Raw genomic sequence first — 17,613 nt, forward strand, 5'->3', positions numbered from 1 at the left:
GGGCCTGATTCGCGCTGTAACTGCAAAACTTAAATCTAGAACCACTCTTTCGATTGTAAAGTTTCTAAATTGATGCCCCGTTTTTGAACTACAGGTGCTCCCCAGCTTACGATGCTTCGACTTGCGATGTTTCGACTCTGCGGTGGCGTAAACGGCAGCGAGCCGCCGCTCACTTCCGGCCACGCGATCGCGTGTATTCAATGCATTTCGACTTACGATATTTTCGGTTTGCGATGGGTTTCACGGAACGGAATCCCCATGTTGGGCTGAGGAGCGCCAGCAGAACACACAGCATAACCGAGGCGGCGGAACGCGTGTGGTACCTGTGAATCATCCGCGGTTATCCTTCCCAGGATTCCGTGCAGCTGCCGGCTGTCAGCTGTACACCTTGGCCCAGCGTACGGCAGGGTGCCTCCAGCCGAAGGGAATACGATCGCCTCCTCATCCGCCGCATACCAATGGACCGGTGAGGGCTTCGACCCTGCTGCGTCTGGGTCTCTGGCGGTCGCTCCGAGCCAAGCGCCGGGCAGCCCGTCCAGATGGTGGGCCTGCCTCAGGCAGTCCCCTGTTGTCCTCATGTCGTCGGCCATCAGAGAGGCCGAGGCTGCGTTCAAGGTGCCAAGCTGGTCGCTACACTGCGCGCTGTGCTGGGGGCTGGCTGCTACCGAGGGAGTGGCTGACAGCCCCACCTCCCCCTGGCTGTCTTCATCATCGTCATCGATTTCATAATCTTCTTCATCCTGGCCGTCCGAGTCTTCAGCGTCGGAGTAAGTGCATTCGTTCCCACCTCTTGGTTTATCACCTGTGAAATAAACAAAGCAGTGAGCCACAGTGACAGGTAACAACTAAACAACTAATTTTAGGCCCACCTTACTCACCGTCGTCTCTTTGGTGCTAATGGAAGAGGTTTAATTGAAATCGGTGTTATATTTTTAAAGTTATTCACATTTTAATTACTGGAAACATAGAAAATAGGTGCAGGAGGAGGCCATTCGGCCCTTCGAGCCAGCACCGCCATTCAATGTGATCATGGCTGATCATCCACAATCAGTAACCCGTGCCTGCCTTCTCCCCATACCCCTTGATTCCGCTAGCCCCGAGAGCTCTATCTAACTCTCTTTTAAATTCATCCAGTGAATTGGCCTCCACTGCCTTCTGTGACAGAGAATTCCACAAATTCACAACTCTCTGGGTGAAAAAGTTTCTTCTCACAGTTTTAAATGGCCTCCCCTTTATTCTTAGACTGTGTGGCCCCTGGTTCTGGACTCCCCCAACAGTGGGAACATTTTTCCTGCCTCTAGCTTGTCCAGTCCTTTTACAATTTTATACTTTTCTATTTGAAATGCATAGATATGGTAGGTGGTTAGAATTTTTTTCTCAGGGTGGAAATGTCAACGGCACGTTGAATTTAAAAGAGAGTTTGATAGAGCTCTAGGGGCTAGCAGAATCAAGGGATATGGGGAGAAGGCAGGCACGGGTTACTGATTGTGGACGATCAGCCATGATCACAATGAATGGCTCAAAGGGCCAAATGGCCTTACTCCAGATGTGGTCTTACCAGGGCCCCATACAACTGTAGAAGAACCTCTTTACTCTTATACTGAAATCCTCTCGTTATGAAGGTCAATGCCATTAGCTTTCTTCACTGCCTGCTGTACCTGCACGCCAACTTTCAGTGACTGGTGTACAAGGACACCCAGGTTTTGCTGCACTTCCCCCCAACCTAACCTGACACCATTGAGATAATAATGTGCCTCCTTGCTTTTGCCGCCAAAGTGGATAACCTCCCATTTATCTAGTTTAGTTTAGTTTTAGGTTAGAGATACAGCGCGGAAACAGGCCCTTTGGCCTGCCGAGTCCGCGCCGACCAGCGATCCCCGCATATTAACACTATCCTACATACACTAGGGATAATTTCTACATTTACCAAGCCAATTAACCTACGAACCTGCACGTCTTTGGAGTGCAGGAGGAAACCGAAGATCTCGGAGAAATCCCACACAGGTCATGGGGAGAACGTACAAACTCCATACCGACAGCGCCTGTAGTCGGGATCGAACCTGAGTCTCGCATTCGCATTGCTGCATTCGCTGTAAGGCAGCAACTCTACCGCTGCGCCACCGTGACCGCCCTCAGACAATGTTCAGGACAATGAAATAATTAAGCAAGAAACCGTCCAGCACTTCCAACAACCTCGTAGAGTTATTCCGTCAAACTAGAACATCACAAATGAATTCACAATGGAACGTACTTTAAAAATTTGCCAGTAACTTTCAGATAAGACTTAAGAGAATTCTGATGTATCGGAGGTACTAAAGTATGTAATCATGTTCACGAACAGCAACATTTTTTGTAACGACCCCTTTGTTAAATGCTATGTCAGGAAGTAGCATTGTAATTTATTGTGGAATGCTAGAGACACCGAGACTGCTTGGAATACAATGGGCTTGTTTTTTTCAACCAGACAGTTAAAAAGGAAGGCATACAAGGAGATCATCACAGAGGGTATTAACCTTTCCAGTGCTGGAACTCTGTACGTCTGAAGAAGGGACTCGACCCGAATCGAATCGTCACCGATCCCCCATGTTCTCCAGAGATGCCCCCTGACCTGCTGAGTTACTCCCCAGCACTTTGTGTCCTCTTTAGTACACCAGCGCCTGAAGTTGCTTGTGTCTCATTGCTTCTCTTGACCGTCTACAGGTGGACTGTAGTCAGCACGTTGGCTGGTTGAATCACGGCCTAGTTCGGCAACCCCCAGATGCCCAGGAGCACAAAAGATTGCAAAAAGTGGTGAGCACTGCCCGGTCCATCGCGAGTACAGACCTCCCCACCATCGAAGGGAATCTACAGGAGTCACTGCCTCAAAAAGGCAGCCAGCATCATCAGAGACCCACACCACCCTGGCCACGCTCTCATCTCACCCCTGCCATCGAGAAGGTGGTACAGGAGCCTGAAAACTGTAACGTCCAGGTTCAGGAGCAGCTTCTTCCCATGAGGCTATTAAACACGACAACCTCCAAATTGACTACGAACTATATAGACGGGGACATTATTTTTGACTTTGCACATTATTGTTTATTTATTTGTCTGTGTTTTATATAGATACTGAACTTTGTCATTTATTCTGGGTTTTACCATCTGAGTACCATGTTTATATATCTGTTGTACTGCTGCAATTAAGAATTTCATTGTTCCATCTCCATTGACAATAAAACACCCTTTGATTGTGTAGGGAGGAACTGCAGATGCTGGTTTTAACCGAAGATGGACACAGAAAGCTGGAGTAACTCAACGGGACAGACAGCATCTCAGGAGAGAAGGAATGGGTGACGTTTCGGGTCGAGACCCTTCTTCAGATACCCTTGATTCTCTTGACTCTTTATATAAATCTCAAGTCAAAAGTGTTTTTTGGTCACGTGTAGAGAACTGGAACAATGAGATTTTTACTTGCAGCAGTAGCACAAGTTTGTTGTCTGAGATTTGCAATCTCAGAAGCACTTCCCTCTGGAAGGCCACTCCGGACTGTCAAAGCAGCCACTGCCAGACATAAAAACAGCTTTTTTCGCCACGAATAGTAGCTCTACTCAATAACCAAAAGTCTGTCGTCTCTTTTTGCTCTGGTTTATTTCACTCACATGTTTAAAATGTAATGTTGTATCCTTAATGTTTTATGCTTTATTCTTAATTGTTTACTGTATGTTCGTGTTGTTACTTGCAAACGGAGCACCAAGGCACATTCCTTGTATGTGTACATACTTGGCCAATAAACTTATTAATTAATTAATTAATTCATTCATTCATTCAGGAGATTGTGGACCTTCATGTTGATTGCAGGGCAGTCTTTGCTGTCTTGATGAAAAGAGTGCATTAGTCTTTAAAGAAGGATAGGAAAGGTTGAGAGGGATATCGGTCAAATGCTGGCTGCAAATAGGACAAGCCCAGTATGCCAAATTGGTGGACGTGGACAAGGTGGGCTGAAGGGCAGTTTTCGTGCTGCAGAGCTCCATGACTCTATCAGGAGCCCAAACCTGGCATGCACCATAGACCACTAGATTGTAGTGGTTCATGCACTCCTGTATCCATCGAAACCATGTGCCACCAACAGCAGGTCTCTCAGGCACAGGTGAGATATAACCATTGCTGTGTATGAAGAAACTGCAGATGTTGGATTATACCAAAGAAAGACAGAAAATGCAGGAGTAACTCAGCGGGTCAGGCATCATCTCTGGAGAGAAGGAATAGATGACGTTTCGGATCAGGCCTGCAGAAGGGTTCCAACCCAAAATGTCACCTATTCTATTTCTCCAGAGATGCCATGTGACCCGCTAAGTTACTCCAGCATTTTGTGCCCATCTTCAGTTCAACCATTCGTGTCTTTGCGAGATTCTTCTATGTCCAACGGTGGGACAAGGACACCAATGTTAGTGCCCCATGTTAGATGAGGCTCTCACTAAGGTCTCTTCTACATCCCGCAGCTCCGCTCTTGCTCCCCCTACCCCCACTCGTAACAAGGACAGAATCCCCCTCGTTCTCACCTTCCACCCCACCAGCCAGCGGATCCAATAAATCATCCGCCAACACTTCCGTCACCTACAACGGGACCCCACCACTGGCCATATCTTCCCATCCCCTCCCCTCTCTGCGTTCCGCTGAGACCGTTCCCTCCGTAACTCCCTGGTCCACTCGTCCCTTCCTACCCAAACCACCCCGTCCCCGGGCACATTCCCCAGTAACCGCACGAGATGCAACACCTGTCCCTTTACCTCCCCCCTCAACTCCATCCAAGGACCCAAACAGTCTTTCCAGGTGAGACAAAGGTTCACCTGCACCTCCTCCAACCTCATCTATTGCATCCGCTGCTCTAGATGTCAACTTATTTACATCGGCGAAACCAAGCGCAGGCTCGGCGATCGCTTCGCTCAACACCTGCGCTCGGTCTGCGTTAACCAATCTGATCTCCCGGTGGCTGAGCACTTCAACTCCCCCTCCCATTCCCAGTCTGACCTTTCTGTCATGGGCCTCCTCCAGTGCCATAGTGAGGCCCACCGGAAATTGGAGGAACAGCACCCCATATTTCGCCTGGGCAGCTTGCAGCCCAGTGGTATGAACATCGACATCTCCAACTTTAGATAGTTCCTCTGTCCCTCTCTTCCCCTCCTCCTTCCCAGATCTCCCTCTATCTACCTGTCTCCACCTATATCCTTCCTTTGTCCCGCCCCCCTGACATCAGTCTGAAGAAGGGTCTCGACCCGAAACGTCACCCATTCCTTCTCTCCCGAGATGCTGCCTGACCTGCTGAGTTACTCCAGCATTTTGTGAATAAATACCTTCGATTTGTACCAGCATCTGCAGTTATTTTCTTATACTAATGTTAGTGCCCCCGGTCAGGCCAACATCCAAAGGCGTCACAGCAGTGCAGCGGTAAAGTCGGTGCCTTACGGCATCGGAGACCCAGGTTTGTTCCTGACCAAGGGCGCTGTCTGTATGAAGTTTGCACGTTCTCCCCGTAACCGCGTGGGTTTTCTCCGGGTGCTTCGGTTTCCTCCCACACTCCAAAGACGTACAGGTTTGTAGGTTAATTGGCATCCGTACATTTGGTGTGTAGGATAGTGCTAATGTACGGGGTGATCGCTGGTCGGCGTGGACTCGGTGGGTCGACGGGCCTGTTTCCAGGCTGTATCTCTGAAGTCTAAAGTCATAACTGAAGCTTTAATTACAGTCTCAAGGGCAGGTCTCATAATTCACATACCACACACCTGACTCCCAAAACAGTCATTCTACTCTCAGGCTCCATCAGGGCATACGATTACTAGGTAGACAGAGGAAATTATTCAAGGACAGATGTTTACAAAACCTCTTTGTAAAGAAATGTGCAATCTCTCCAACTTGTGGGAACCCCCGGCTCATGACTACTCAAGGTGATGATGGTGCCTTTGACAATGCCTGTTTCAGGCCTGGCACTGAAAACGTCAAATCCCTTTGTTGAGAACACTCAGGATCCCAGAGTAAATGTGGGCGACACGGTGGCGCAGCAGTAGCGTTGCTGCCTTACGGCGCAAGAGACCCGGGTTCAATCCTGACTACGGGGGCTGTCTGTACGGAGTGGAACAGCATCCCTCTCCCCATCAGAACTTCCCCCTCCATCGACTCCTTTAAGTCCAGGCTCAAAACCTATTTCTACTCCCTAGCGTTTGAGGCCCTCTGAGGGGGCGCTGTGAACTGTTTATGTATGTGCTATTATGTTTGTGTGCCATTGTATGTTCGTTTCTTAGTACCTGAACTGATGTACAGCACTTTGGTCAACATGGGTTGTTTTTAAATGTGCTGTACAAATAAAATTGACTTAACTTGACTTGACTTGTTCGTTCTCCCCGTGACCTGCGTGGGTTTTCTCCGGGTGCTCCGGTTTCCTCCCACACTCCAAAGACGTACAGGGTTCGTAGGCTAATTGGCTTGGTAAATTGTAAATTGTCCCTGGTGTATGCAGGAAAGTGTTAGTGTGCGGGGATCGCTGGTCGCAAACTCGGTGGGCCGAAGGGCCAGATTCCACGCTGCATCTCTAAACTAAGCTAAAGTAAATGACAAAAGGAGTGCACTATTTGCCAACTACCCATCCCTCTGTTCGGTCAAGCACCTATGGCGGTCATAGAACTGTACAGCACAGAAACAGGCCCTTGGGCCTACCTTGTCCAAGCCAAGCAAGTGAGCACACAGGGCTAGTCCTATTTGCCTCCATTTGGCCATATCTATCTAAGCCCGACCTATCTACATATCTGCCCAAAGGATAGAAACATAGACAATAGGTGCAGGAGGAGGCCATTCAGCCCTTCAAGCCAGCACCGCCATTCAATATGATCATGGCTGATCACCAACAATCAGTACTACCCCATTTCTGCTTTTTCCCCATATCCCTTGATCCCATATCCCTTAGCCCTAAGAGCGAATGTACTTTTTAGTTTACAATGCGAAAATAGGCCCTTCGGCTCAATGAATCCGCGCTGATGAGGTTCACGAGGTTAATCCCCGGGATGGCGGGACTGTCATATGAGGAAAGATTGGAAATCTTATAGAGACGTATAAAATTATAAAAGGACTCGACAAGCTGGAGGCAGGAAAACTGTTCCCAATGTTGGGGGAGTCCAGAACCAGGGGCCACAGTCCAAGAATAAAGGGGAGGCCATTTAAAACTGAGACGAGAAGAAACTTTTTCACCCAGAAAGTTGTGAATTTGTAGAATTCCCTGCCACAGAGGGCAGTGGAGGCCAATTCACTGGATGAATTTAAAAGAGAGTTAGATAGAGCTCCAGTATTTTGTGTCTTTCTTCAGCTTATCTTATACAATTAATTTCAATTTACTATGTTTCATATTGAAACATGGATAATGGACATGAAAGAAGAAGATGATATCTTGAAAATAAAAAGTTGATATTGCGTTTTTTGTTAGCTAAACCTTAACACCAATTCATATTATAAAGGATATTTCTATAATTCCAAGACTACTATTTGATATTTTTCTGCTCTTTCTCTTTCTCCGCTATCGAGACATAAGAATCTCTGTAATCCTGTTTGTTGACTGAAACTGGAGATCCATTTGGTTTCTGGGTGACTGAGTTCGGACCATGTCTGTTGGTATCAGATTCACTTCACATTTGTGTCTGTAGGTGGCATGCACTTTCCCTAAATACTGATTTTTAAAGAAACACGCTTCATTTTGAAACCGTCCATAAACAGATGGCGACATAGACTTTGATTATATGCCACTACACATGTAGAAACAAAAAACCGCAGATGCTGGTTAATGTACAAAAAGACACAGAGTGCTGGAGTAACTCAGCGGGTCAGGCAGCACCTCTGGAGAACATGGATAGGTGACGTTTCACAGAGTGCTGGAGTAACTCAGCGGGTCAAAGTTATGATTTGCCAAATGTAAAGGCTGCAGTCACCTCAGGGCTGATGCTCTGAATTTTAACATCAATAAGTAAGCCATCTTTTCCCCTCGGCAAATCAGCTCGAAACGGAATCAATCTTTGTGATAGTTTAGTTTAAAGATAAAGCGCGGAAACAGGCCCTTTCGGTCCACCGGGTCCGTGCCGCCCAGCGATACCCACACATTAGCACTATCCTAAACCCACCAGGAACAATTATTACATTCACCAAACCACTGAACCTACAAACCTGCACGTCTTTGGAGTGTGGGAGGAAACCGAAGATCTCGGAGAAAACGCAGGTCACGGGGAGAACGTGCAAACTCCGTACAGTCAGGATGGAACCCGGGTCTCCGGCGCTGCATTCGCTGTAAGGCAGCAACTCTACCGCTGCGCCACCGAGCAGCCCTGAATACTGCAGAGATATGAAGCTTCTTGCCCTTACTGTAGGTTACTTTGATTACTATTTCCTGTCCCTGTAAATATACTCACATGAACTCCAGCCTAATCCTTTGAAGCGTGCGGCTTGAAATTTTTTCAAAATGATTCACTATAAAAATTCCAAATTTAATAAAAAATATGTTCTGTCGTTTCCTGATTTTATAACAAAAATCTACAATTAAATCTTGTTATAAATTGTCAGAAATTCTTCTTTTGTTGTCAACTTTTCTCTTTTCCTTCTCAATCAGCGGTAAGGAGGAACTCAATTTGCAAGGACATCAGCAGGACTTGAGGTTGGACAGACTAGGACTCTATTCCTTGGACTGCAGAGGATGAGGCATGATCTTATCGAGGTGTATGGGATCATATAAGAATAGATAGGGTAGATGCTCAGAGTCTTTTAGCCAGAGTAGGGGAATGAAGAAACATAGAAACATAGACAATAGGTGCAGGAGGAGGCCATTTGGCCCTTCGAGCCAGCACCGCCATTCATTGTGATCATGGTTGATCATCCACAATCAGTAACCCATGCCTGCCTTCTCCCCATATCCCTCGATTCCGCTATCTGTGTGATAATTATTTTGATTCCGAAGTCCTCTTCAAACATTTTAAACTGTGCATAAGGTAGTTATCTTCATGTTCAGATTTGGCATGTATATACTAAAACTCTCGTTTGTTTTGTTTGTCCCTGAACTACAGCCAAAACGGTACACGATAGGGCGACTCGCCTTAGGCTCGGGCCGCGTGGATGCCGACATCGGGAGCTCCGGCAGCGGCAGCGTGTTCGCCCGCCCTGGATTGCGGGGCTTGGGTCGGCCCGCCGCGGACATTTCACCGTCCGGTGCGGCCTGAAATAGGCCGCGGGATTTTCTCTGCTCGGCGGGGGCTTCAATGTCGGGAGCACCGACCGCCCCGACGTGCAGCGGCAGCGGCAGTGTGTTCGCCCGCCACGGATCGCGGGGCTGGGGTCGGCCCGCTGCGGACATTTCACCGTCCGGTGCGGCCTGGAACTTGGCAACGACAACAGCCTGACCGCGGGAGAAGACGGCAGGGGAAGAGAAAAGACATTCTGGCCTTCCATCACAGTGAGGAGGTGACTGGAGGATGTTTCTTTTTTGGGGGTTTTGTGTTGGTTGGGGTTGTGTAATTTGCTTATTTTATTGCTCTTATTGTTGGACTGTGGGTTACGAAATTTGGTCCAAAAAACTTGTTTTTTGGATGACAAATAAAGATATCCTGAATCCTGAATTTTAGGCCCACCTTACTCACCGTCGTCCCTTTGGTGCTAATGAAGAAGTTTCATTGAAATCGGTGTTATATTTTCAAAGTTATTCACATTGTAGTTTAAATCTATCTCCTAGGGAGGGAGGGAGGAGTGAGGGAGGGAGGGAGGGAGGGAGGGAGGAGGAGGGAGGTTAAGGGAGGTTGAGGGGGATGGAGTGGGGGGGAGGGGAAGGGGATGACGGGGAGGAGAGGGGGAGAGAGGAGGGGTGAAGGGGGGAAGAGGGGGAGAGAAGAGGGGTGAAGAGGAGGAGAGGGTGCTGCACCAATGCAGGAGAGGTTTGGGCCCAACGGGTCCACTTGGTCTAGTATAGCAATAAAAGCGATGCAAAGAATTGCAGGATTCTTAACTCTACAATGAACAATGTCCCTCCTAAGGGACATTTACTTTGCTTAGGAAAAATGATTATGTTAAAAGCAAAAGATTTTTTTTTTTGTTAACAATTCCTGGTAATCTCCCAAAGCAGCAGAGAATGGCATCATTAACCTGATCCCTTACAATCAGTCAGACCTCCTTTGCAGATTAAATGTTGTGTTATATTCTTTCCCTGACCCCTTCCTTACTTACTCACAAGACATTGCAGCCCTTTTGCCCTTTAGACATCAACGCCGTTGTTGGACAAACACAAAAAGAAATGTTTTAAGCTCGGCATTGCTTGTTTAACCTTTTTCCTTCCCTTTGACACAAGGCGGTCCAGTCTCTGAGGATGATCACAGGTCACTGCTAATTGTTGCCCTCTTCACCCCTGGAAGACCTGATGCAGACAGGTGTGTGCAGGTGTACTTACCCACTACTTCTGATAACTTCAAAGATGTCGCAAGCCATTTTTGTTGGTTGACTTCATTTCAAAGGCAAACAATGAACCCCACGTTCAGAATCAATCCAGTTGACATGTGGGTATTATTTTAAATTCATATTTTTCTCAGAGGACCTATTCACACAGAGGGTGGTGGGTAAATAGATCGAGCTGCCGAAGGATAAGAAGATAACTGCAGATGCTGGTATAAATCGAAGGTATTTATTCATAAAATGCTGGACTAACTCAGCAGGTCAGGCAGCATCTCGGGAGAGAAGGAATGGGGTGACGTTTTGGGTCGAGACCCTTCTTCAGTCTGAAGAAGGGTCTCGACCCGAAACGTCACCCATTCTTTCTCTCCCGAGATGCTGCCTGACCTGCTGAGTTACTCCAGAATGAGCTGCAGAAGGAGGTAGTGGAGGCAGGCACGATATCAGCATTTGAAAGGCACTTGGACAGGCACATGGAGAGAAAAAATGGTCAGAGGGTGGTGAATCTGTGGAATTCATTGCCACTGACGGCTGTGGAGGCCAAAGTCAATAGATATTTTTCACACAGAGACAGATAGATTCTTGATTAGTACGGATGTCAAGGGTTATGGGAAGAAGGCAGAGAGTTGTGAATCTGTGGAATTCTCTGCCTCGGAAGGCAGTGGAGGCCAAGTCTCTGAATGCATTCAAGAGAGAGCTAGATAGAGCTCTTAAGGATAGCGGAGTCAGGGGGTACGGGGAGAAGGCAGGAACGGGGTACTGATTGAGAATGATCACCCATGATCACATTGAATGGCGGTGTTGGCTCAAAGGGCCGAATGGCCTACTCCTGCACCTATTGTCTATTGTCTAATGGGGATAGGAGGGAGAGATAGATCAGCCATGATTGAATGGTGGAGTAGACTTGTTGAGGCAAATGGCCTAATTCTGCTCCTATCACTTATGACTTCAGGACGGCACGGTGGCGCAGCGGAAGAGTTGCTGCCTTACAGCGCTTGCAGCGCCAGAGACCCGGGTTCCATCCTGACTACGGAATTTGTACGTTCACCCCGTGACCTGCGTGGGTTTCCTCCCACACTCCAAAGACGTGCAGGTTTGTAGGTTAATTGGCTTTGTAAATGTAAAAATTGTTCCTAGTGTGCGCAGGATAGTGTTAACATGCGGGTGAACGCTGGGCGGCGCGGGCCCGGTGGGCCGAAGGGCCTGTTTCCGCGCTGTATCTCTAAACTAAACTAAACTAAAACTTAATGATTTTATGAAAGGTTTAGAGGGATATGGGTCAAATGCAGGCAGGTGGGACGAGCCTAGATGGGGCATCTTGGTCAGCATGGGCAAGTCAATAGACAATAGGTGCAGGAGGAGGCCATTCGGCCCTTTGAGCCAGCACCACCATTCAATGTGATCATGGCTGATCATTCTCAATCAGTACCCCGTTCCTGTCGGGCCAAAGGGCCTGCTCCCATGCTGTAGGACTCTGTGACTTCAGTATTACGAGATCTATCTTGGAAGACTATTCCATCAAAAATTCAATGATATTTAAAGAATTGCTGCCAGAATCACAGCTGAAGTGACACTTTTGTCATAAATATAACTATTTTCACCAATATATTGTCAGGATATTCCAATGTGTCCAACCAAGACATTACTTTCGATGTGCAGGCAACATCGCAACTAAAATAAACACAGCTGTAATCTGTATTCATGAGATCTTGTGTGTGGTTCAGGAATATATAATGGGCAAGGCAGGGAAAATGTTTTTGTGCTTCTATTTACGGCACAGCATAACATTTTTATCGCCTAAATTAACATGTAATAAAATCCCTTTAATCTGAAACAGACTAAACATCCACTAATTTTTTTGCTGCTTCAGGAATGTAGTGGAATGCTTGGAAACGAAACTGAGACAGCTTAAAGAAGGACGAGATTAATTACACTCTGACAAGTATCCTTGTCTCTGAAAGTATCATTCAGCTACTTCGCTTGTGGCTTTCCAAAGAAAGAAGATAGTGCTTGCACAACTTTAAGATATTCCCTACTCCTTTGCAGTTACTGGAGGCTTCGAAGTGTAGTCGCTGCGTAGTGTAGGAGGTACAGCAGCCAAACCGTATAAAGATATAAGCCCAAAATATTAATAAGGTAATTTACATTGAATAAATTCACGCTAGCTTTCTCCAATCAAGGGCGGCACGGTGGCGTGGCGGTAGAGTTGCTGCCTTCCAGCGTCAGACACCCGGGCTCAACCCTGACTACGGGCGCTTGTCTGTTCCCAATTTGTACGTTCTCTCCGTGACCTGCATGGGGCTTCTCCGGGAGCTCTCGTTTCCTCCCCCACTCCAAAAAAGGTACAGGTATGCAGGCTAGACACAAAATGCTGAAGTAACTCAGCGGGTCAGGCAGCATCTCTGGATAGAAGCAATGGATGACGTTTCAATAGACAATAGGTGCAGGAGGAGGCCATTCGGCCCTTCGAGCTAGCACCACCATTCAATGTGATCATGGCTGATCATTCTCAATCAGTACCCCGTTCCTGCCTTCTCCCCGTACCCCCTGACTCCGCTATCCTTAAGAGCTCTATCTAGCTCTCTCTTGAATGTATTCAGAGAATTGGCCTCCACTGCCTTCTGAGGCAGAGAATTCCACAGATTCACAACTCTCTGACTCATCTCCGTTCTAAATAGCCTACCCCTTATTGTTAAACTGTGGCCCCTTGTTCTGGACTCCCCCAACATTGGGAACATGTTTCCTGCCTCTAACGTGTCCAACCCCTTAATAATCTTATACGTTTCGATAAGATCTCCTCTCATCCTTCTAAATTCCAGTGTATACAAGCCTAGTCGCTCCATTCTTTCAACATATGATTGTCCCGCCATTCCGGGTACTAACCTAGTAAACCTACGCTGCACGCCCTCAATAGTTTCTGGTCGAGACCCTTCTTCAGACTGAGAGTCAGGGGAGAGGGAGACACAAGGATATGCTCAGTCCGCCTAGACCCACCTGATCTCCCGGTTGCTAAACCCTTAACTCCCCCTCCCATTCCCGCACAGACCTTTCTGTCCTGGGCCTCCTCCACTGTCAGAGTGAGGCCCAGTGCAAATTGGAGGAACAGCACCTCATACTTTGCTTGGGCAGCTCATATTTTGCTCACAATCCAACGGTAGGAATATTGACTTCTCTAACTTCCTCGTGTAGGAAAATAACTGCAGATGCTGGTACAAATCGAAGGTATCACAAAATGTTGGAGTAACTCAGCGGGTCAGGCAGCATCTAGGAGAGAAGGAATGGGTGACCCTTCTTCAGACTGATGTCAGGGGGGGACAAAGGAAGGATATAGGTGGAGGCAGGGAGACAGTGGGAGAACTGGGAAGGGGAGGGGAAGAGAGGGACAGAAGAGCTATCTAAAGTTGGAGAAGTCAATGTTCATACCGCTGGGCTGCAAGCTGCCCAAGCGAAATATGAGGTGCTGTTCCTCCAATTTCTGGTGGGCCTCACTATGACACTGGAGGAGGCCCATGACAGAAAGGTCAGACTGGGAGTGGGAGGGGGAGTTGAAGTGCTGAGCCACCGGGAGATCAGATTGGTTAAGGTGGACTGAGTGGAGGTGTTGAGTGAAATGATCGCCGAGCCTGCGCTTGGTCTCGCCGATGTAGAGAAGTTGACATCTGGAACAGCGGAGTGTGTGTGTAAGAGTGCAGAGTGTGTGTGAGAGTGCAGAGTGTGTGTGTAAGAGTGCGGAGTGTGTGTGTGTGAGAGCGCAGTGTGTGTGTGTGTGAGTGCGGAGTGTGTGTGTGTGAGTGCGGAGTGTGTGTGTGTGAGAGTGCGGAGTGTGTGTGTGTGAGTGTGCAGAGTGTGTGTGTGTGTGTGAGAGCGCAGTGTGTGTGAGTGAGAGCGCAGTGTGTGTGTGTGTGAGAGTGCGGAGTGTGTGTGTGTGAGAGTGCAGAGTGTGTGTGAGAGTGCAGAGTGTGTGTGAGAGTGCAGAGTGTGTGTGTGTGTGAGAGCGCAGTGTGTGTGAGTGAGAGCGCAGTGTGTGTGTGTGTGTGAGAGTGCGGAGTGTGTGTGTGTGAGAGTGCAGAGTGTGTGTGTAAGAGTGCAGAGTGTGTGTGAGAGTGCAGAGTGTGTGTGAGAGTGCAGAGTGTGTGTGTAAGAATGCAGAGTGTGTGTGTGTGTGTGAGTGCAGAGTGTGTGTGTGAGAGAGAGTGCAGAGTGTGTGAGAGAGAGTCCAGTGTGTGTGTGTGTGTGAGAGAGAGCAGTGTGAGAGAACAGTGTGTGTGTGTGAGAGCAGTGTGTGAGAGAGTGCAGAGTGTGTGTGTGAGAGAGAGAGAGTGCAGAGTATGTGTGAGAGAGAGTGCAGAGTATGTGTGAGAGAGTAGTGTGTGTGTGTGTGAGAGAGTACAGTGTGTGTGTGTGTGTGTGTGAGAGAGAGTACAGTGTGTGTGTGTGAGAGAGTACACTGTGTGTGTGTGTGTGTGTGAGAGAGAGTACAGTGTGTGTGTGTGAGAGAGTACACTGTGTGTGTGTGGGTGAGAGAGTACAGTGTGTGTGTGTGAGAGTACAGTGTGTGTGTGTGAGAGAGTACACTGTGTGTGTGTGTGTGAGAGAGAGTACACTGTGTGTGTGTGTGTGTGTGTGTGTGTGAGAGAGTACAGTGTGTGTGTGTGTGTGTGTGTGAGATAGAGAGAGAGTACAGTGTGTGTGAGAGTACAGTGTGTGTGTGTGAGAGAGAGAGTACAGTGTGTGTGTGTGTGTGTGTGTGTGTGTGTGTGAGAGTGCAGAGTGGAGACATACCATGAATGGATAGTGGCTTTTTCTTTTAAAAAAAAGCTTCCGACAAACTAAAAAAAGCAGAGAAAGAGTCTGTCTTGCCTTGCTGGAATGATCCTCAGAGGTCAGCTGTAACCTCTGTGTAAGTAGCAGCGTAGGAAGGAGTAATTGGTCAATTTACTGCCCTATTGTCCACCCACATTGCAGCACCAGGCAACTAATTCAAAGAGTAAAAGCACAGACTGTAAACGGACTGAAAATGTCAGCCGCGTTTCACCGCGTTACATGTGACGGCACAAGAATACTTTAAAATAATTGATGTTTGGAGCTCACAATATTTATACTTTGGTAACATTTTCCTCACATTAATTTGCATACTCGAAGGCAGTGGGAAAGTGTCAAAAATAATTGTAAGGAAAATGTACAGTTTATGTTAGTCATTTAATAATTTGTTGAATGGAAATTGTAGCAAACATTTATATAAACCAGAAGCGATAAGGCAGTCAGTTTGCAGAAACATAGATAGAAACATAGAAAATAGGTGCAGGAGTAGGCCATTCGGCCCTTCGAGCCTGCACCGCCATTCAATGTGATCATGGCTGATCATCCAACTCTGTATCCTGTACCTGCCTTCTCTCCATACCCCCTGATCCCTTTAGCCACAAGGGCCACATCTAACTCCCTCTTAAATATAGCCAATGAACTGGCCTCAACTACCTTCTTTGGCAGAGAATTCCACAGATTCACCACTCTCTGTGTGAAAAAAAACTTTCTCATCTCGGTCCTAAAAGACTTCCCCCTTATCCTTAAACTGTGACCCCTTGTTCTGGACTTCCCCAACATCGGGAACAATCTTCCCGCATCGAGCCTGTCCAACCCCTTAAGAATTTTGTAAGTTTCTATAAGATCCCCCCTCAATCTTCTAAATTCCAGCGAGTCCTTGTAGCATTGTACTGCATTGGCAACTATTTCTGCCATCTTAAAGCACCTATTTCGGTGCCGTGGTAGAGTTGCTGCCTTACCGCGGCAGTGACCCGGGTTCGATCCTGACTACGGGTGCTGCCTGTACGGAGTTTGCACCTTCTCCCCGTGACCTGTGTGGGTTTCCTCCCACATTCCCAAAGACGTACAGGGTGTGGGTTAATTGGCTTCAGTAAGATTGTAAATTGTCCCTGGTGTGTAGAGTAGTGCTAGTGTACGGGGCGATCGCTGGGCCGAAGAACCTGTTTCTGCGCTGTATGTCAGAAGTCTAAAGTCCAAAGTTTCCATTCTCTATTTTTAACTGAATGTATTTTTTTTTAAAATGATGCCAAATCTAAACTGTTTGATGAAAAGTTCAAACGACCAATGAAGTCATACGATGAAAGCAGGAAAAATTAATGATTTGAAACTTCTATCTATCATTTGTAACATAGCCCAGGAGAAAATGCATAGTTCTATTTGTCTGTCTACAATACACACTGCAAAACAAAAATAACTCTAAACTTCCTGAACATCGGCAGCCTGTTGTGAGTGCACTGTAGTGATTATTTAATGGCAGTATTCAAAGACTGTAAATGGGATAGACAATAGGTGCAGGAGGAGGCCATTCGGCCCTTCGAGCCAACACCGCCATTCAATGTGATCATGGCTGATCATTCTCAATCAGTACCCCGTTCCTGCCTTCTCCCCATACCCCCTGACTCCGCTATCCTTAAGAGCTCTATCCAGCTCTCTCTTGAATGCATTCAGAGAATTGGCCTCCACTGCCTTCTGAGGCAGAGAATTCCACAGATTCACAACTCTCTGACTGAAAAAGTTTTTCCTCATCTCAGTTCTAAATGGCCTACCCCTTATTCTTAAACTGTGGCCCCTTGTTCTGGACTCCCCCAACATTGGGAACATGTTTCCTGCCACTAACGTGTCCAACCCCTTAATAATCTTATACGTTTCGATAAGATCTCCTCTCATCCTTCTAAATTCCAGTGTATACAAGCCTAGTCGCTCCAGTCTTTCAACGTATGATAGTCCCGCCATTCCGGGAATTAACCTAGTAAACCTACGCTGCACGCCCTCAATAGCAATAGCAAGATCATTAGAACTAGCTTACACCAGCCTGAAGAAAGGTCTCGACTCGAAACGTCATCTATTCCCTTTCTCCAGAGATGCTGCCTGGCCTGCTGAGTTACTCCAGAACTTTGTGTCTGTCTTAGTTTAATTTGGTTTAGAATGCAGAAACAGGCCCTTTGGCCCATCAGAGTCCACGCCGTCCAGCGATCCCACACCTTAACACTACCCTACAGTAGGGACAATGTTTACATTTATACCAAGCCATTAACCTACAAACCTGCACGTCTTTGGAGTGTAGGAGGAAACTGAAGTTCTCCGAGAAAACCCACGCAGGTCACAGGAAGGACGTAAAACCCTGTACAGACAGCACCC

The 17,613-nt window shown here is 47.4% G+C and overlaps 1 protein-coding gene across 6 annotated transcripts in view; it reads right to left on the bottom strand.

Moving 5' to 3' along the window:
• The window catches only part of hivep1 (HIVEP zinc finger 1), a 186,291-nt gene that overhangs the window by 8,572 nt on the left and 160,106 nt on the right, over positions 1 to 17,613 (bottom strand). For all 6 annotated transcript variants that reach the window (XM_078414276.1, XM_078414285.1, XM_078414294.1 and 3 more), the window contains one exon: positions 324 to 802. In XM_078414276.1, coding sequence (XP_078270402.1) covers positions 324 to 802 — 479 coding nt within the window. The remainder of the gene's footprint in view (positions 1 to 323; positions 803 to 17,613) is intronic.

The sequence above is a fragment of the Rhinoraja longicauda genome, chromosome 2 (assembly GCF_053455715.1).
Source record: "Rhinoraja longicauda isolate Sanriku21f chromosome 2, sRhiLon1.1, whole genome shotgun sequence".
Taxonomy (NCBI): Eukaryota; Metazoa; Chordata; class Chondrichthyes; order Rajiformes; family Arhynchobatidae; genus Rhinoraja; species Rhinoraja longicauda.